General features: G+C 43.7%; 1 protein-coding gene across 2 annotated transcripts in view; it reads left to right on the forward strand.

The window, feature by feature from the left end:
- The window catches only part of polr3b (polymerase (RNA) III (DNA directed) polypeptide B), a 148541-nt gene that overhangs the window by 18495 nt on the left and 115691 nt on the right, over nt 1-14355 (forward strand). For both annotated transcript variants that reach the window (XM_073059794.1, XM_073059795.1), the window contains 3 exons: nt 1333-1433; nt 1531-1622; nt 5098-5215. In XM_073059794.1, the coding sequence (XP_072915895.1) occupies nt 1333-1433; nt 1531-1622; nt 5098-5215 (311 nt within the window). The remainder of the gene's footprint in view (nt 1-1332; nt 1434-1530; nt 1623-5097; nt 5216-14355) is intronic.

The following is a 14355-nucleotide window of genomic DNA, read 5'->3' on the forward strand; positions in this document are numbered from 1 at the left end:
GGAGAGATTCCTGGGAGTTGACCAAGATCTTTGTGTCCTACCTGCAATGCTAGTTCTTTCTTCACACACTCATCCTTTTGAATGTTCCTTGACAGATATTTGTCCAGATTCTTCCGTTGGAATTAGCTAATTGCCAGTTTAGCTGTGCAAAGAGAACAAATTCCAAATGGAGGTGATAGGTGACTATGTGATCTTTATAAGGTGACATTGTTCAATGTTCAAAGTAAATTTAATATCAAAATACATGTACAGTATGTCACCTCATACAACCCTTCTTGCGGGCATTCACAGTAAATACAATAAAATCAATGAAAGACCCCACCCAACAGGACAGACAGCAAGCAATGTCTGAAAAAAACCCAACAAACTGTGCAAATACAAAAAGAGGAAAAAAGAAATAATAATAAATGAATAAGCAATAAATGTCAAGAACATGGAATGAAGAGTACATTGAAATGAGTCCATAGGTTGTGGGATCAGTGTAGTCATGGGGCAAGTGGTTATCCCCTCTGGTTCAAGGCCTGATGGTTGAAGGGTAATAAATGTTCCTGATCCTGGTGATGTGAGTCTTGAGACTGCTGTTCCACCTTCCTGATGGCAACAGTGAAAAGCAAGCATGAACGTTTGGTGGGGGTCCCTGATGATAGATGTTGCATTACTGCAGCAGCACTCTGTGTAACTTTGCTCAGTGGTTGGGAGGACTTTATGTGTGGACCATATCTACTGCTACTTGTAGGATTTTCCATACAAGGGTATGGTGTTTCCACCGATCATTGTTAATGCCAAATGAAGTAATTCTCTTTTTCTGATGTAGCCCAAAGTATTAAATCACTATTCAATGACAAACAAGATGCTAGCATATATGTCAAACTCAAGGCCCGTGGGCCAAATCCTGCCCGAGGTGGAATTATCTTTGGCCCGCGAGATAATATCTAATTACTATTAAAGCTATTACTATTAAAGCTAGCCATATCGAAGCGCCTATGGCGTATGATATGGCTAATGCTGAGTTTATTCAGGTACCAGGTTTTCAGGGTTTTTAGTGTTTATTCGGCAGTCTTACTCGGCAGTCTTCTTCATAAGAAACGGAATTTGTAAAGTGAAACACTTTGTAGTTATAGAAGAGACTGAGACACATGAGAGCAGGCTGAAAAAACGGAGGCAACGAAAGCTGCATTTGCACGCGTCCGACTGATCCGGCCCGCATGAAGCTGCATTTTGCTCAATCCGGTCCTTGACCTAAAATGAGTTTGACACCCCTGTGCTAGAGGGACCCTGGAAATCACTGCTCACCTCTGAATCAAATTATTTATTTCCTGTTTTCATTCTCAGTGTCGCCTGAGGGATATGACGTATTCCGCCCCCATCACAGTGGACATTGAATACACCCGAGGAAGCCAGCGAATAATACGCAATGCGTTGCCCATTGGCAGGTAATTGGCACCCAGTGAGGGCTCCACTCAATAATTCATCCAGTGTCCTGGATATTTCCTTACCAGCTGTGTCCTAATGGCTGATGTTTCACTCTAGGATGCCTATAATGCTACGCAGCTCGAATTGTGTACTTACGGGGAAAACTCCAGCAGAATTTGCAAAGCTGAATGAATGTCCTCTGGACCCAGGTGATTATTGATGATCTTTCTAACTGAATGTTACAGCAGAATCAATTTGGAAAGTGAATCCCAATAAGCTGCAATAGATAGTTTGTCCTGGGGATGGAGGACAGTCTATGTGTGTGAGTGAATGAGTGGGTGGAAGGGAGAAAAGGGGTTTGATGTTGTTTTGTTTTTGTTGTTCTGCCGAACATGGTGTCTGTGATTATTTAATCTTAGTATTGGTGCTGTTCAGCCAGTAATATCTTAATTAAACACAGAAAACAAATTTAATTTTATGTATTTTCATCATATTTAGAATATAGAATATTATAGCACAGTATAGTGCCTTAGGCCCATAATGTTCTGCTAACTGTTTAATGTACTCTTAAGATTAGTCTAGCCCTTCCCTTCTACAAAACCTTCCATTTTCTATCATCCACGTGCCTCTGAAATGTATTGTGAGATTTTAAAAGAGCTTGGGTGATGTATGAGAGGTCATTTTTCGATGGCATAGCATGGGGTTTGAAAAGAACTTGGGCACTTTTGTGACTTTTCAGCAGGCTGCATTCGTAATGATCTATAAGAAGGCAGGGTCAATAATAAGTGGAGCGGCCATTGTGTGAGTGGGCAGTGTTGGAGTGGTCAGGATTTGGCTCAACAAGCTTGGGCAAACACAGGTGGAGGTTCTAAGTAAGTTTCTAGTAATTGGTTCTTTATGTTTGCTGAGAATGAGTCCAGAGTTAGTATCATGTTCCTTGTGAGATGTGAGAACTCTGGGAGACCTCCAGTCTCCTTGATAACTATATCTGCATAAAGAGCACCGAACTTCAGCTCCTTAGAGGCCATGTTAAGGAACTGGAGCTTCAGCTCAATGACCATCAGCTCATATGAGAAACTGAGGAGGTGATAGGTAGATGGTCATCCCTAAGTTGTGGGAGGCAAGTACCTGTGTGATTGTCAGGAGAGCAAAAGGGAGTGCAGAAATATCCCTTTGGCCATTTCCCTCAATAGTAAGTATGCCACTTTGGATATTGTTGGGGGGAGGGAAACCAACCTACCAGGGGAATCAGCAGCAACCTGGCAACTGAGTGTGTCCATGGCTCAGAACGGAAGGGGAAGAAGAGTGCAGTCATGACAGGAGATTTCATACATAAATAGAGGAACAGACAGAAGATTCTGTGGACATGAAAGAGACTCCCAGACGGTATGCTAACTGAGTCAGGGCGACTCGGACCGGGTTCACGGCATTCTAGAGGGGGAGGGTGAACAGCTGGAAGTTGTGGTACATATTGGTATTAATGACATGGGTAGGAAGGGAGGAGGTCTTGAAGAGCGAATATAGGGAATTAGGTAGAAAGCTGAAAATCAGGACATCCAGGGTAGTGGACTCCTGCCTGTGAGGGTAAGATTAGGATGATTTGCCTGAAGAATTAGTGCAGACAGTAGTGTTGCAAATTTCTGGATCATTAGAATCTCTTCTGGGGAAAATATGACCAGTACAAAAAGGGACAGGTTACCCGAGGGTAATTAATATCCTTGCAGGTAGGTTTGCTAGAGCTGTTAGGGAGGGTTTAAACTGATTTGGCAGGGGAATGTAAACCAGCCTGATAGAGCTGAAGATGGGATAGTTGGTATACAAGTACATGGTGTGTAGCGGACTATCAAGAAGGACGTGCAGATGATAGGGCAAAATTGCAGTCAGTGGAAGGTTTTAGAGGATTGGAAAATTGCAAAAGTTGCTCCGCTCGTTAGGAAGGGAGGGAGGCAGAAGAAAGGAAATTAAAAGCCAGTTAGCCTGACTTCCATGGTTGAAAGGATGTTTGAGTCTATTATTAAGGATGAAGTTACAGGGTACCTGGAGGCACATGCCAAAATAGGCCAAAGTCAGCGTTGTTTACTTAAGGAGAGTTCTTGCCTGACAAAGTTGTTGGAATTGTTTGAGGAAATAACAGGCAGGATAGTCAAAGAAGAGTCAGTGGATGTTGTTTATTTGGATTTTCAGAAGGCTGCTGCACATGAGGCTGCTTAACAAGATAAGAGCCCATGGTATTACAGGAAAGATACTAGCATGGATAGAAGATTTGCTGACTGGCAGTAGGCAAAGAGTGCGAATAAAGGGAGTCTTTTCTGATTGGCTGTCGGTGACTAGTGCTGTACCACAGGGGCTGGTATTGGGACCACTTCTTTTGACATTATATGTTAATGATTTGGATAAGGGAATTGATGGTTTTGTGGCCAATTTCATGGATGATACAAAGATAGGTGGAAGGGTGAGTAGTGTTGAGGAAGCAAGGTGGCTGTAGAAGAAATTAGATTTGGAGAATGGTCAAAGAAGTGGCAGATGGAATATAATGTCAGGAAGTGTATGGTCATGCACTTTGGTAGAAATAAAAGTATAGACTATTTTCTAAATTCAGAGAAAATTCAAAAACCAGAGGTGTAAAGGGATTTGGAAGTCCTTGTGCCGGATTCCCTAAGGTGGTAACTTGGTGGTAAGGAAGGCAAATTCAATTTCAGCATTCATTTCAAGATGACTAGAATACAAAAGCAAGGATGAAATGCTAAGGCATTGGTCAGACTGCACTTTGAATATTGTGAGTAGTTTTGGGCCCCTTATCTAAGAAAAGATGTGCTGGCATTGTAGAGGGTTTAGAGAAGGTTCAGAAGTGTGATCCCAAGAATGAAAGCATTAATGTAAAATGGCTCTGGGCCTGTACTCACTAGAATTTATAAGAATGGGGGTGGGGAGCTCATTGAAGTCTCTTGTATATTCAAAGGCCTAGGTAGAGTAGATGTGGAGAGGATGTTTTCCAAAGTGGAGGAAAATAGGACCAGAGGGCATAGCCTCAGAATAGAGAAACAACCATTTAGAACAGCCATGAAGGAAGTTTTCTTTAGACGGAGGGTGGTGAATCTGTGGAATTCATTGCCACAGATGGCTGTGTAGGCCAAGTCATTGGGTATATTTGAGGCAAAAATTCATAGGTTCTTGATTAATCAGGGTATCAAAGGTTATGGGGAGAAGGCAGGAGAATGAAGTAGAGAAGGATAATAAATCAGCCATAGTGGAATAGTGGAGCAGACTTGGGCCGAATGGCCTAATTCTGCTCCTATGTGTTATGATCTTCCGGTATCTGCCTCTATCACCACCCCTGGTAGCGTGTTCAATGCACCCACCACTCTGTGAAGAAAAAACCTGTCACTGACATTCCCCTTATACTTCCCTCCAATTACCTTAAAATTCTGCCCCCTTGTATGAGCCACTGGGCAAAAAAGTCTCTGGCTATCCACAAATTTTCTCAAATGTTTCTCAAAAGGATGGAACTATAGGTGGTTCTGAGAGGTTAGGGTTGAGGTTAGGGTTCTAGCTTCAATAAATAGTTATTGAAACTAGAAGGAACGTATGGCTTAGACAGAAATAATTTTTATGTACTCATTAACTGCAGAAATTTCATTTGCAGTATAAAGCTGGAATTAATTCCTTCTTTGTTGATCTTTCCAGGTGGCTATTTCATTGTGAAAGGTGTTGAAAAGGTTATTCTCATCCAGGAGCAGCTGTCAAAGAACAGAATAATTGTGGATGCTGACAGGAAGGGTACTGTTGGTGCTTCTGTGACAAGGTACTGCATTCAGTAACAAGCTGACACTGAACTTCATTTAATGCACAGTCCATTGCCAATGTGTGGTTGGCAGGACACCTTGGGGAGCTCCAGGGATGGATGTGCACAACACCTCTCAACTGCCTGCTCCACCTCTCAGTCTTTCCATAATACATAGGAGCAGAATTAGGTGATACAGGCCATTGAGACTGCACCACCGCTCCGTCAATGGCTGATTTATTATCCCTCTCAACCCCATTTCCTCCATTCTCTGTAACCTTTGGCACCTTGATTAATCAAGATCCTATCAACCTCTGCTTTAAATATACCCATTGACTTAACCTGCAGCTGTTTATGGCACAGATTTGCCACCTACTATCTAAAGAAATTCCTCCTCATCTCTGTTCTAAGGGGTTGTTCCTCTATTCTGAAGTTCTGTCCTCTGGTCCTAGACTCCCCCACTATAGGAGCCATCCTCTCCACATCCACTCTCTATGGGTCTTTCAATATTTGATAGTTTTCAGAGATCCCTCTATTTCCTATAAATTCCAGCGAGTACAGGCCTGGATCCATCAAAAATACCCCATGCATTAACCATTTAATTCCTGGAATCATACCTGTGAACCACCTCTGGACCCTCTCCAATGTCATTGTGCCATGATTAGGTTAAGGTTAATTAGGTGTTTCAAGGGTTGCTGGATGGTGCGGCTGGAAGAGCTGTGTCACTAAATAAATAAATCACTATAAATTGCAATCAGAAATATATTTAAAAATTATATTATTGTGCAAAAGGGGTGAAAAAGTGTAGTGAGGTAGTGTTCATGTGGGTCCTTAATAATGGATGCCGTCTTTTTGAGACATCCCCTTTTGAAGGTGTCCTCGATGCTGGGGAGGCTCGTGACCATGATGGAGCTGGCTGAATTTACAACTTTCTAAAACTTTTTCCGATCCTGTACAGTAACCCCTATACCAGATGGTGAAGTAACCAGTTAGAATATTCTCCACAGTACATCTGTTGAAATTTGTGAGAGTTTTTGGTGACATACCAAATTCAATAGGTTAGCAAAAAGACAGTAGCAATTAGAAGTGGACATGTGCTGGTTGATGGGGGTCCTTTCTGACAGATGCTGCCTTTTTGAGGTATCAGCTTTTGAAGATGTTCCCACCCCCACGTGCTGCTCGCTACTGCCTTTACTCAGACCTGATTCAGTGTCTCAACCTGAATTGTTACCTCATGCCTTCTGCCTCCACAAATGCCACTTGATCCACTGAGCTCTTTGTGAATTCTGTTTCTGTTGCCAGTTATAAACATTGTTGGGCTGACCTCTGCCCTTCAGGTTCTGATGCAACAGATTTACTCTGCTGAATGCTGGCGTGCCAGGATTGTCCTGTCACCAATTCACTGGGCTGATTACTGGGTGCCAGGGTTGACACCATAGATTCACTGTGCTGATTTCTAGGGTACCAGGGTTGTCTTGTCACAGATTCACTCTGCTGAATGCTGGCGTGCCAGGATTGTCCTGTCACCGATTCACTGGGCTGATTACTGGGTGCCAGGGTTGACACCATAGATTCACTGTGCTGATTTCTAGGGTACCAGGGTTGTCTTGTCACAGATTCACTCTGCTGAATGCTGGCGTGCCAGGATTGTCCTGTCACCGATTCACTGGGCTGATTACTGGGTGCTAGGGTTGACACCATAGATTCACTGTGCTGATTTCTGGGGTGCCAGAGTTGTCTTGTCACAGATTCACTGGGCTGAATGCTGGCATGCCAGGATTGTCCTGTCACCGATTCACTGGGCTGATTACTGGGTGCCAGGGTTGACACCATAGATTCACTGTGCTGATTTCTGGGGTGCCAGAGTTGTCTTGTCACAGATTCACTGGGCTGAATGCTGGCATGCCAGGATTGTCCTGTCACCGATTCACTGGGCTGATTACTGGGTGCCAGGGTTGTCCTGTCACCGATTCACTGGGCTGAATGCTGGCGTGCCAGGATTGTCCTGTCACCAATTCACTGGGCTGATTTCTGGGGTGCCAGGGTTGTCTTTTCACAGATTCACTGTGCTAAATGCCGGGATTGTCCTGATACAGATTCACCTGGCTGATTACTGGGTGCCAGCGTCGTCACATCACAGATTCACTGGGCTGATTACTGGAGTTGTCCTGTCACAAGTGACTGAGGAGTCTAAAAGAGTGAAGGGTGATAAAGTCATAGAGCTTTAAAGCACTGCAGTGCAGATCTGGCCATTCAGCCCATCTAGTTCATGCTGAACTATTATCTCATCCTGCTCACATCTACCTGCACACAGACCACATCCATTTGTAATCCTCCAATCCATGTACCTATCTAACACTTCCACTAGCACGTCATTCCACACCCTCACCATCCTCTGAGTGGAAAAGATCCCCCTCAGGTTTTCCTCAAAAAATTTCACCTTTCATACTGAAACATACATAATCCTTAGGGTCATAATGTTGAGATCCTTCCATTAATGGGAGAACCTTGAACGTGGGGACATGGTTAAGAATTCAATGTCAAGACTGCATTGTTTGATGTTTTTCCCAGTGAACAAGTGTAAAGGAGAATGAAATAATTGTTACCCTGCATCTAATGCAGCACAAAAAACACAATAAATATGAATCTGTAAGATAGTCTAGTCAAGCCAAGTCACTTTTATTGTCATTTCGACCATAACTGCTAGTACAGTACATAGTAAAAATGAGACAACGTTTTTCAGGACCATGGTGTTACATGACACAGTACAAAAACTAGACTGAACTATGTAAAAAAAACAACATAAAGAGAAAAAAAAAACACACAACTACACTAGACTACAGACCTACCCAGGACTGCATAAAGTGCACAAAACAGTGCAGGCATTACAATAAATAATAAACAGGACAATAAGGCCAGGTGTCAGGCCAGGCGCTGGGTATTGAGGAGTCTGATAGCTTGGGGGAAGAAACTGTTACATAGTCTGGTGGTGAGAGCCCGAATGCAACGGTGCCTTTTCCCAGACGGCAGGAGGGAGAAGATTGTATGAGGGGTGCATGGGGTCCTTCATAATGCTGTTTGCTTTGCGGATGCAACGTGTAGTGTAAATGTCCGTGATAGCTTATGTACGTAGAATTATTGTATATCTAATAGGTGACACTAGGCACAGGAGTGTCTGTACATAAGGTGACTGACAGGAAATGATAAAGTAGTGGTGGTTGGGGGTGTGGAGGGGTGGGTTAGTGGGTGAAGGTTTTGATCAGCCTTACTGCTTGGGATAGTAACTGTTTTTGAGTCTGATGGTCCTGGCATAGATGCTACCTGATGGGAATGGGACAAACAGTCCATGAGCAGGATGTGTGGGATCCTTCATCATGTTACTGGCCCTTTTCCAGCACCTTTCTGTATATATGTCCTTGATGGTGGTTAGGCTGGTGCCAGTGAGGGTCATTTAAACCTGAGGTGTAAAGGAACTCACAGAGGTTGGTGAACCTTTGGAATTCTCTGCCCCAAAGGGTTATGGTTGCAGGATCATTGGGAACATTTAAAGAGAAAGTGGAATAGTTTGTGAAAGATTGCTGAATTAAAGATTATGAAAAATTGATGAGACCAGTGGCAGGTTTGTGATATTCCTTCCAAACCGCAATTAGTTAAATACAACAGGTAGTCAAAACTGCCTAACATATCACCAGCACCAATCAACCCACCATCAAGGACATATATACAGAAAGATGCCAAAAAGGGCCAGTAACATCATGAAGGATCCCTCCCACCCTGCTGATGGACTGTTTGTCCCACTCCCTCTCAAGGAGGAGGCTATGTAGCATCCAAGCTAGAACCACCAGACAGTTACTTTCTCCAAGCAGTAAGACTGATCAACACCTCCACTCACTAACCCACCCCTCCACACCACCAACCACCTTTATCCTTTCTTGTCAGTCACCTTATGTACAGACAATCCTGTGCCTAGCTCACTTTATAGAAACATAGAAAACCTACAGCACAATACAGGCCCTTCGGCCCACAAAGTTGTGCCGAACACATCCCTACCTTAGAAGTGACTAGGCTTACCAAGAGCCCTCTATTTTACTAAGCTCCATGTACCTATCCAAAAGTCTCTTAAAAGACCTATTGTATCCGCCTCCACCACTGTTGCCAGCAGCCCATTCCATGCACTCACCACTGAGTAAAAAACTCACCCCTGACATCTCCTCTGTACCTACTCCCCAGCACCTTAAACCTGTGTCCTCTCGTGGCAACCATTGCAGCCCTGGGAAAAAGCCTCTGACTATCCACACGATCAATGCCTTTCATCATCTTGTATACCTCCATATACACTACATCTACTGCTCTTCCTTCATCAATGTGTTTAATCACATCCTCAAAAAATTCAATCAGGCTCGTAAGGCACGACCTGCCTTTTATAAAGCCATGCTGACCACTCCTAAACATATTATACCTCTCCAAATGTTCATATATCCTGCCTCTCAGGATCCTCTCCATTAACTTACCAACCACTGAGGTAAGACTCACTGGCCTATAATTTCCTGGGCTATCTCTACTCCCTTTCTTGAATGAAGGAACAACAACTGGGTGGCGGTGTTAGTTGTGAGGAGGATGCAGGGTGACTTGGATAGGTTAGGTGAGTGGGCAAATTCATGGCAGATGCAATTTAATGTGGATAAATGTGAGGTTATCCACTTTGGTTGCAAGAACAGGAAAACAGATTATTATCTGAACGTGGCCGATTAGGAAAAAGGGAGGTGCAACGAGACCTGGGTGTCATTGTACACCAGTCATTGAAGGTGGGCATGCAGGTACAGCAGGCGGTGAAAAAGGCAAATGGTATGTTGGCATTCATAGCAAAAGGATTTGAGTACAGGAGCAGGGAGGTTCTACTGCAGTTGTACAAGGCCTTGGTGAGACCATACCTAGAGTATTGTGTGCAGTTTTGGTCCCCTAATCTGAGGAAAGACATTCGTGCCATAGAGGGAGTACAAAGAAGGTTCACCAGATTGATTCCTGGGATGGCAGGACTTTCATATGAAGAAAGACTAGATCGACTAGGCTTATACTCACTGGAATTTAGAAGATTGAGGGGGGATCTTATTAAAACGTATAAAATTCTAAAGGGATTGGACAGGCTAAATGCAGGAAGATTGTTTCTGATGTTGGGGAAGTCCAGAACGAGGGGTCACAGTTTAAGGATAAAGGGGAAGCCTTTTAGGACCAAGGTGAGGAAAAACTTCTTCACACAGAGAGTAGTGAATCTGTGGAATTCTCTGCCACAGGAAACAGTTGAGGCCGGTTCATTGGCTATATTTAAGAGGAAGTTAGATATGGCCCATGTGGCTAAAGGGATCAGGGGGTATGGAGAGAAAGCAGGTACAGGGTTCTGAGTTGGATGATCAACCATGATCATACTGAATGGCGGTGCAGGCTCGAAGGGCCGAATGGCCTACTCCTGCACCTATTTTCTATGTTTCTATGTTTATCTGCAACCGTCCAATCCTCAGGAACCTCTCCAATCCCCATTGATGATGCAAAGATCATCGCCAGAGGCTCAGCAATCTCTTCCCTCGCCTCCCACAGCAGCCTAGGGTACATTTTGTCCGGTCCTGGTGACTTATTCAACTTGATGCTTTCCAAAAGCTCCAGCACATCCTCTTTCTTAATATCTACATGCTCAAGCTTTTCAGTCTGCTGCAAGTCATCACTACAGTCACCAAGATTCTTTCCCACAGTGAATACTGAAGTATTCATTAAGTACCTCTGCTATTTCCACTGGTTCCATACACATTTTCCCACTGTCACATTTGATAGGTCCTATTCTTTCACGTCTTATCCTCTTGCTCTTCACCTACTTGTAGAATGCCTTGGGGTTTTCCTTTATTCTACCCACCAAGGCATTCTCATGGCCCCTTTTGGCTCTCCTAATTTCCTTCTTGAGCTCCTTACTGCTAGCTTTATAATCTTCTGGATCTCTGACATTACCTAGCTCTCTGAACCTTTTGTAAGCTTTTCTTTTCTTCTTGAGCTGATTTATTACAACCTTTGTACACCACAGTTCCTGTATCTTACCATTACTTCCCTGTCTCATTGGAACATACCTATACAGAGCTCTACACAAATATCCCCTGAACACTTGCCACATTTCTTCCATACTTTCCCTGAACACATCCATTCCCAATATAAGCATCCAATTTCCTGCCTGATAGCCTCATAATTCTCCTTACTCCAATTAAACGCTTTTCTAACTTGTCTGTTCCTATCTCTCTCCAGTGCTATTGTAAAGGAGATAGAATTATGATCACTATCTCCAAAATGCTCTCCCACTGAGAGATCTGACCCTTGACCAGGTTCATTTCCCAATACCAAATCAAGTACAGCCTCTCCTCTTGTAGGCTTATCTACATACTGTGTCAAGAAACTTTTTTGAACACACCTAACAAACTCCACCCCATCTAAATCCCTCGCTCGAGGGAGGTGCGAACCGGTACCGAAGAAACCACAACCAAAGGAGTTGAATGACTTCAGACCTGTTGCCTTGACGTCGCACGTGATGAAGACCATGGAGCGGCTGATAATACAGAATCTTGAGGCCACAAACCAGGCACGCCCAGGATCCTCTTCAGTTTGCGTATAAGGAGAAGGTGGGAGTGGAGGATGCTATCAAGTATTTGCTGCACAAATCACTCTCTCACCTAGATGGGGTCAGTTGTGCTGTGAGGATTACATTCCTTGACTTCTCTAGTGCCTTTAACACCATCCAGCCCAAGATCTTAAGGCACAAACTAACGGAGATGGGAGTAGACTCTCACATGGTGGATTGGATAGTGGACTACTTGACAGATAGACCTCAGTATGTGCGGTTGGGAGACTGTAGGTCTGACACGGTGGTCAGCAGCACAGGGCGCCGGGGGGAACCGTACTCTCTCCGGTCCTGTTCACCCTGTACACATCAGACTTCCAATATAACTCGGAGTCCTGCCATGTGCAGAAGTTCGCTGATGACACGGCCATAGTGGGGTGTGTCAGGAATGGACAGGAGGAGGAGTATAGGAAACTGATACAGGACCTTGTGATATGGTGCAACTCAAACTACCTGCGTCTCAATATCACCAAGACCAAGGAGATGGTGGTGGACTTTAGGAGATCTAGGCCTCATATGGAGCCAGTGATCATTAATGGAGAATGTGTGGAGCAGGTTAAGACCTACAAGTATCTGGGAGTACAGTTAGACGAGAAGCTAGACTGGACTGCCAACACAGATGCCTTGTGCAGGAAGGCACAGAGTCGACTGTACTTCCTTAGAAGGTTGGCGTCATTCAATGTCTGTAGTGAGATGCTGAAGATGTTCTATAGGTCAGTTGTGGAGAGCGCCCTCTTCTTTGTGGTGGCGTGTTGGGGAGGAAGCATTAAGAAGAGGGACGCCTCACGTCTTAATAAGCTGGTAAGGAAGGCGGGCTCTGTCGTGGGCAAAGTACTGGAGAGTTTAACATCGGTAGCTGAGCGAAGGGCGCTGAGTAGGCTACGGTCAATTATGGAAAACTCTGAACATCCTCTACATAGCACCATCCAGAGACAGAGAAGCAGTTTCAGCGACAGGTTACTATCGATGCAATGCTCCTCAGACAGGATGAAGAGGTCAATACTCCCCAATGCCATTAGGCTTTACAATTCAACCGCCAGGACTTAAGAACTTTTTAAAAGCTATTATTAATGCTTTTTGAGATAGTGATTTAGATGCATATCATATTTTTTACTGAGTTAAGTATTGTATGTAATTAGTTTTGCTACAACAAGTGTATGGGACATTGGAAAAAAAGTTGAATTTCCCCATGGGGATGAATAAAGTATCTATCTATCTATCTAGATAGATATCTATCTGTTATTATTACACCTTTCCAGGATATGTTTCCCTATCTGCTTCTCGATATCCCTGTTACTATTAGGCGGCCTATAAAAACCACCCAGTAAAGTTATTGACCCCTTTCTGTTCCTAACCCCTGTCCACAGAGACTCTGTAGACAATCCCTCCATGGCGTCCACCTTTTCTGCAGCTGTGACACTATCTTTGATCAACAATGCCACGCCCCCACTTCCTTTGCCTCCCTCCCTGTCCTTTCTGAAACATCTAAAACCCGGCACCTGAAGTAACCAATCCTGTCCCTGAGCTATCCGTCTCTAATGGCCACCACATCACATCTCCAAGTACTGATACACGCTCTAAGCTCATCCACTTTGTTCACAATACTACTTGCATTAAAATAGACACATCTCAAGCCTTCAGTCAGAGCACGTCCCTGCTCTATCACCTGCCTATCCTCCCTCTCGCACTGTCTACAAGCTTTCTTTATAGACATGCATAAGATAGTTTATATACATAGATTGATTTTATTTATATTGATTGTGTGTTTTTTTTAATTAATTGTATTCTTTATTCTATTGTGTATGTTCTTTTTGCTGAATCTGATCTGGGTTAACAATTATGTTCTCTCATTTACACTTATGTACTGGAAATGATATTTAACGATCTTGGATCTTGATTGCATTTGGAAATTTTGGTTCTTTGAAATGCTTACATCTCCACCCTGCTGATGGTATATGTCGATGAACAAAAAAATAACGGTTTATCTTTATTGAATTAGGACTGCTGATTAATCTTCTGCTCAGAAGTAATGATGGAGTTTATACCTGTCCTGTGCTATACAGAGGTTAACTATAGGCTTGCAGTTTGCCTTGAGAGTAACACTAGTTCTGCACTGGCCCTGTCTTTTGGTTCTGATATAGGATGTTGCCCTGGCTATGACACTAGATCTATGACCCGGGTTCAACTTCAAGTTCAAGTTTATTGTCTTTTGTCTACATCTGTCGCAGTTGTCCGTTGTATCCAATGATGACAGGAAATCTGTGCGGGAGAGTTTTTAAAGAGGAAAACCTTTTGCACTGGGCTGTACCACTCTCTCAATCTTGGATTTTCAGGTCCAGTGACAGAAATAGTTACCACAACTGGGGTCTTCTTCAGTTGCAATGCATGACTGTGACTTCATTTGCCCTCGTCATACCCTTTGCTCTCCATTGAGTGTTGCAGAACCACTTTCCTGGCTTTGGATATCACTGTAGATATCATCCACCCAGTCCGCCAGAGTAGACTTCAC

This window comes from Hemitrygon akajei, chromosome 10, assembly GCF_048418815.1.
Source record: "Hemitrygon akajei chromosome 10, sHemAka1.3, whole genome shotgun sequence".
In the NCBI taxonomy this organism is placed as follows: domain Eukaryota; kingdom Metazoa; phylum Chordata; class Chondrichthyes; order Myliobatiformes; family Dasyatidae; genus Hemitrygon; species Hemitrygon akajei.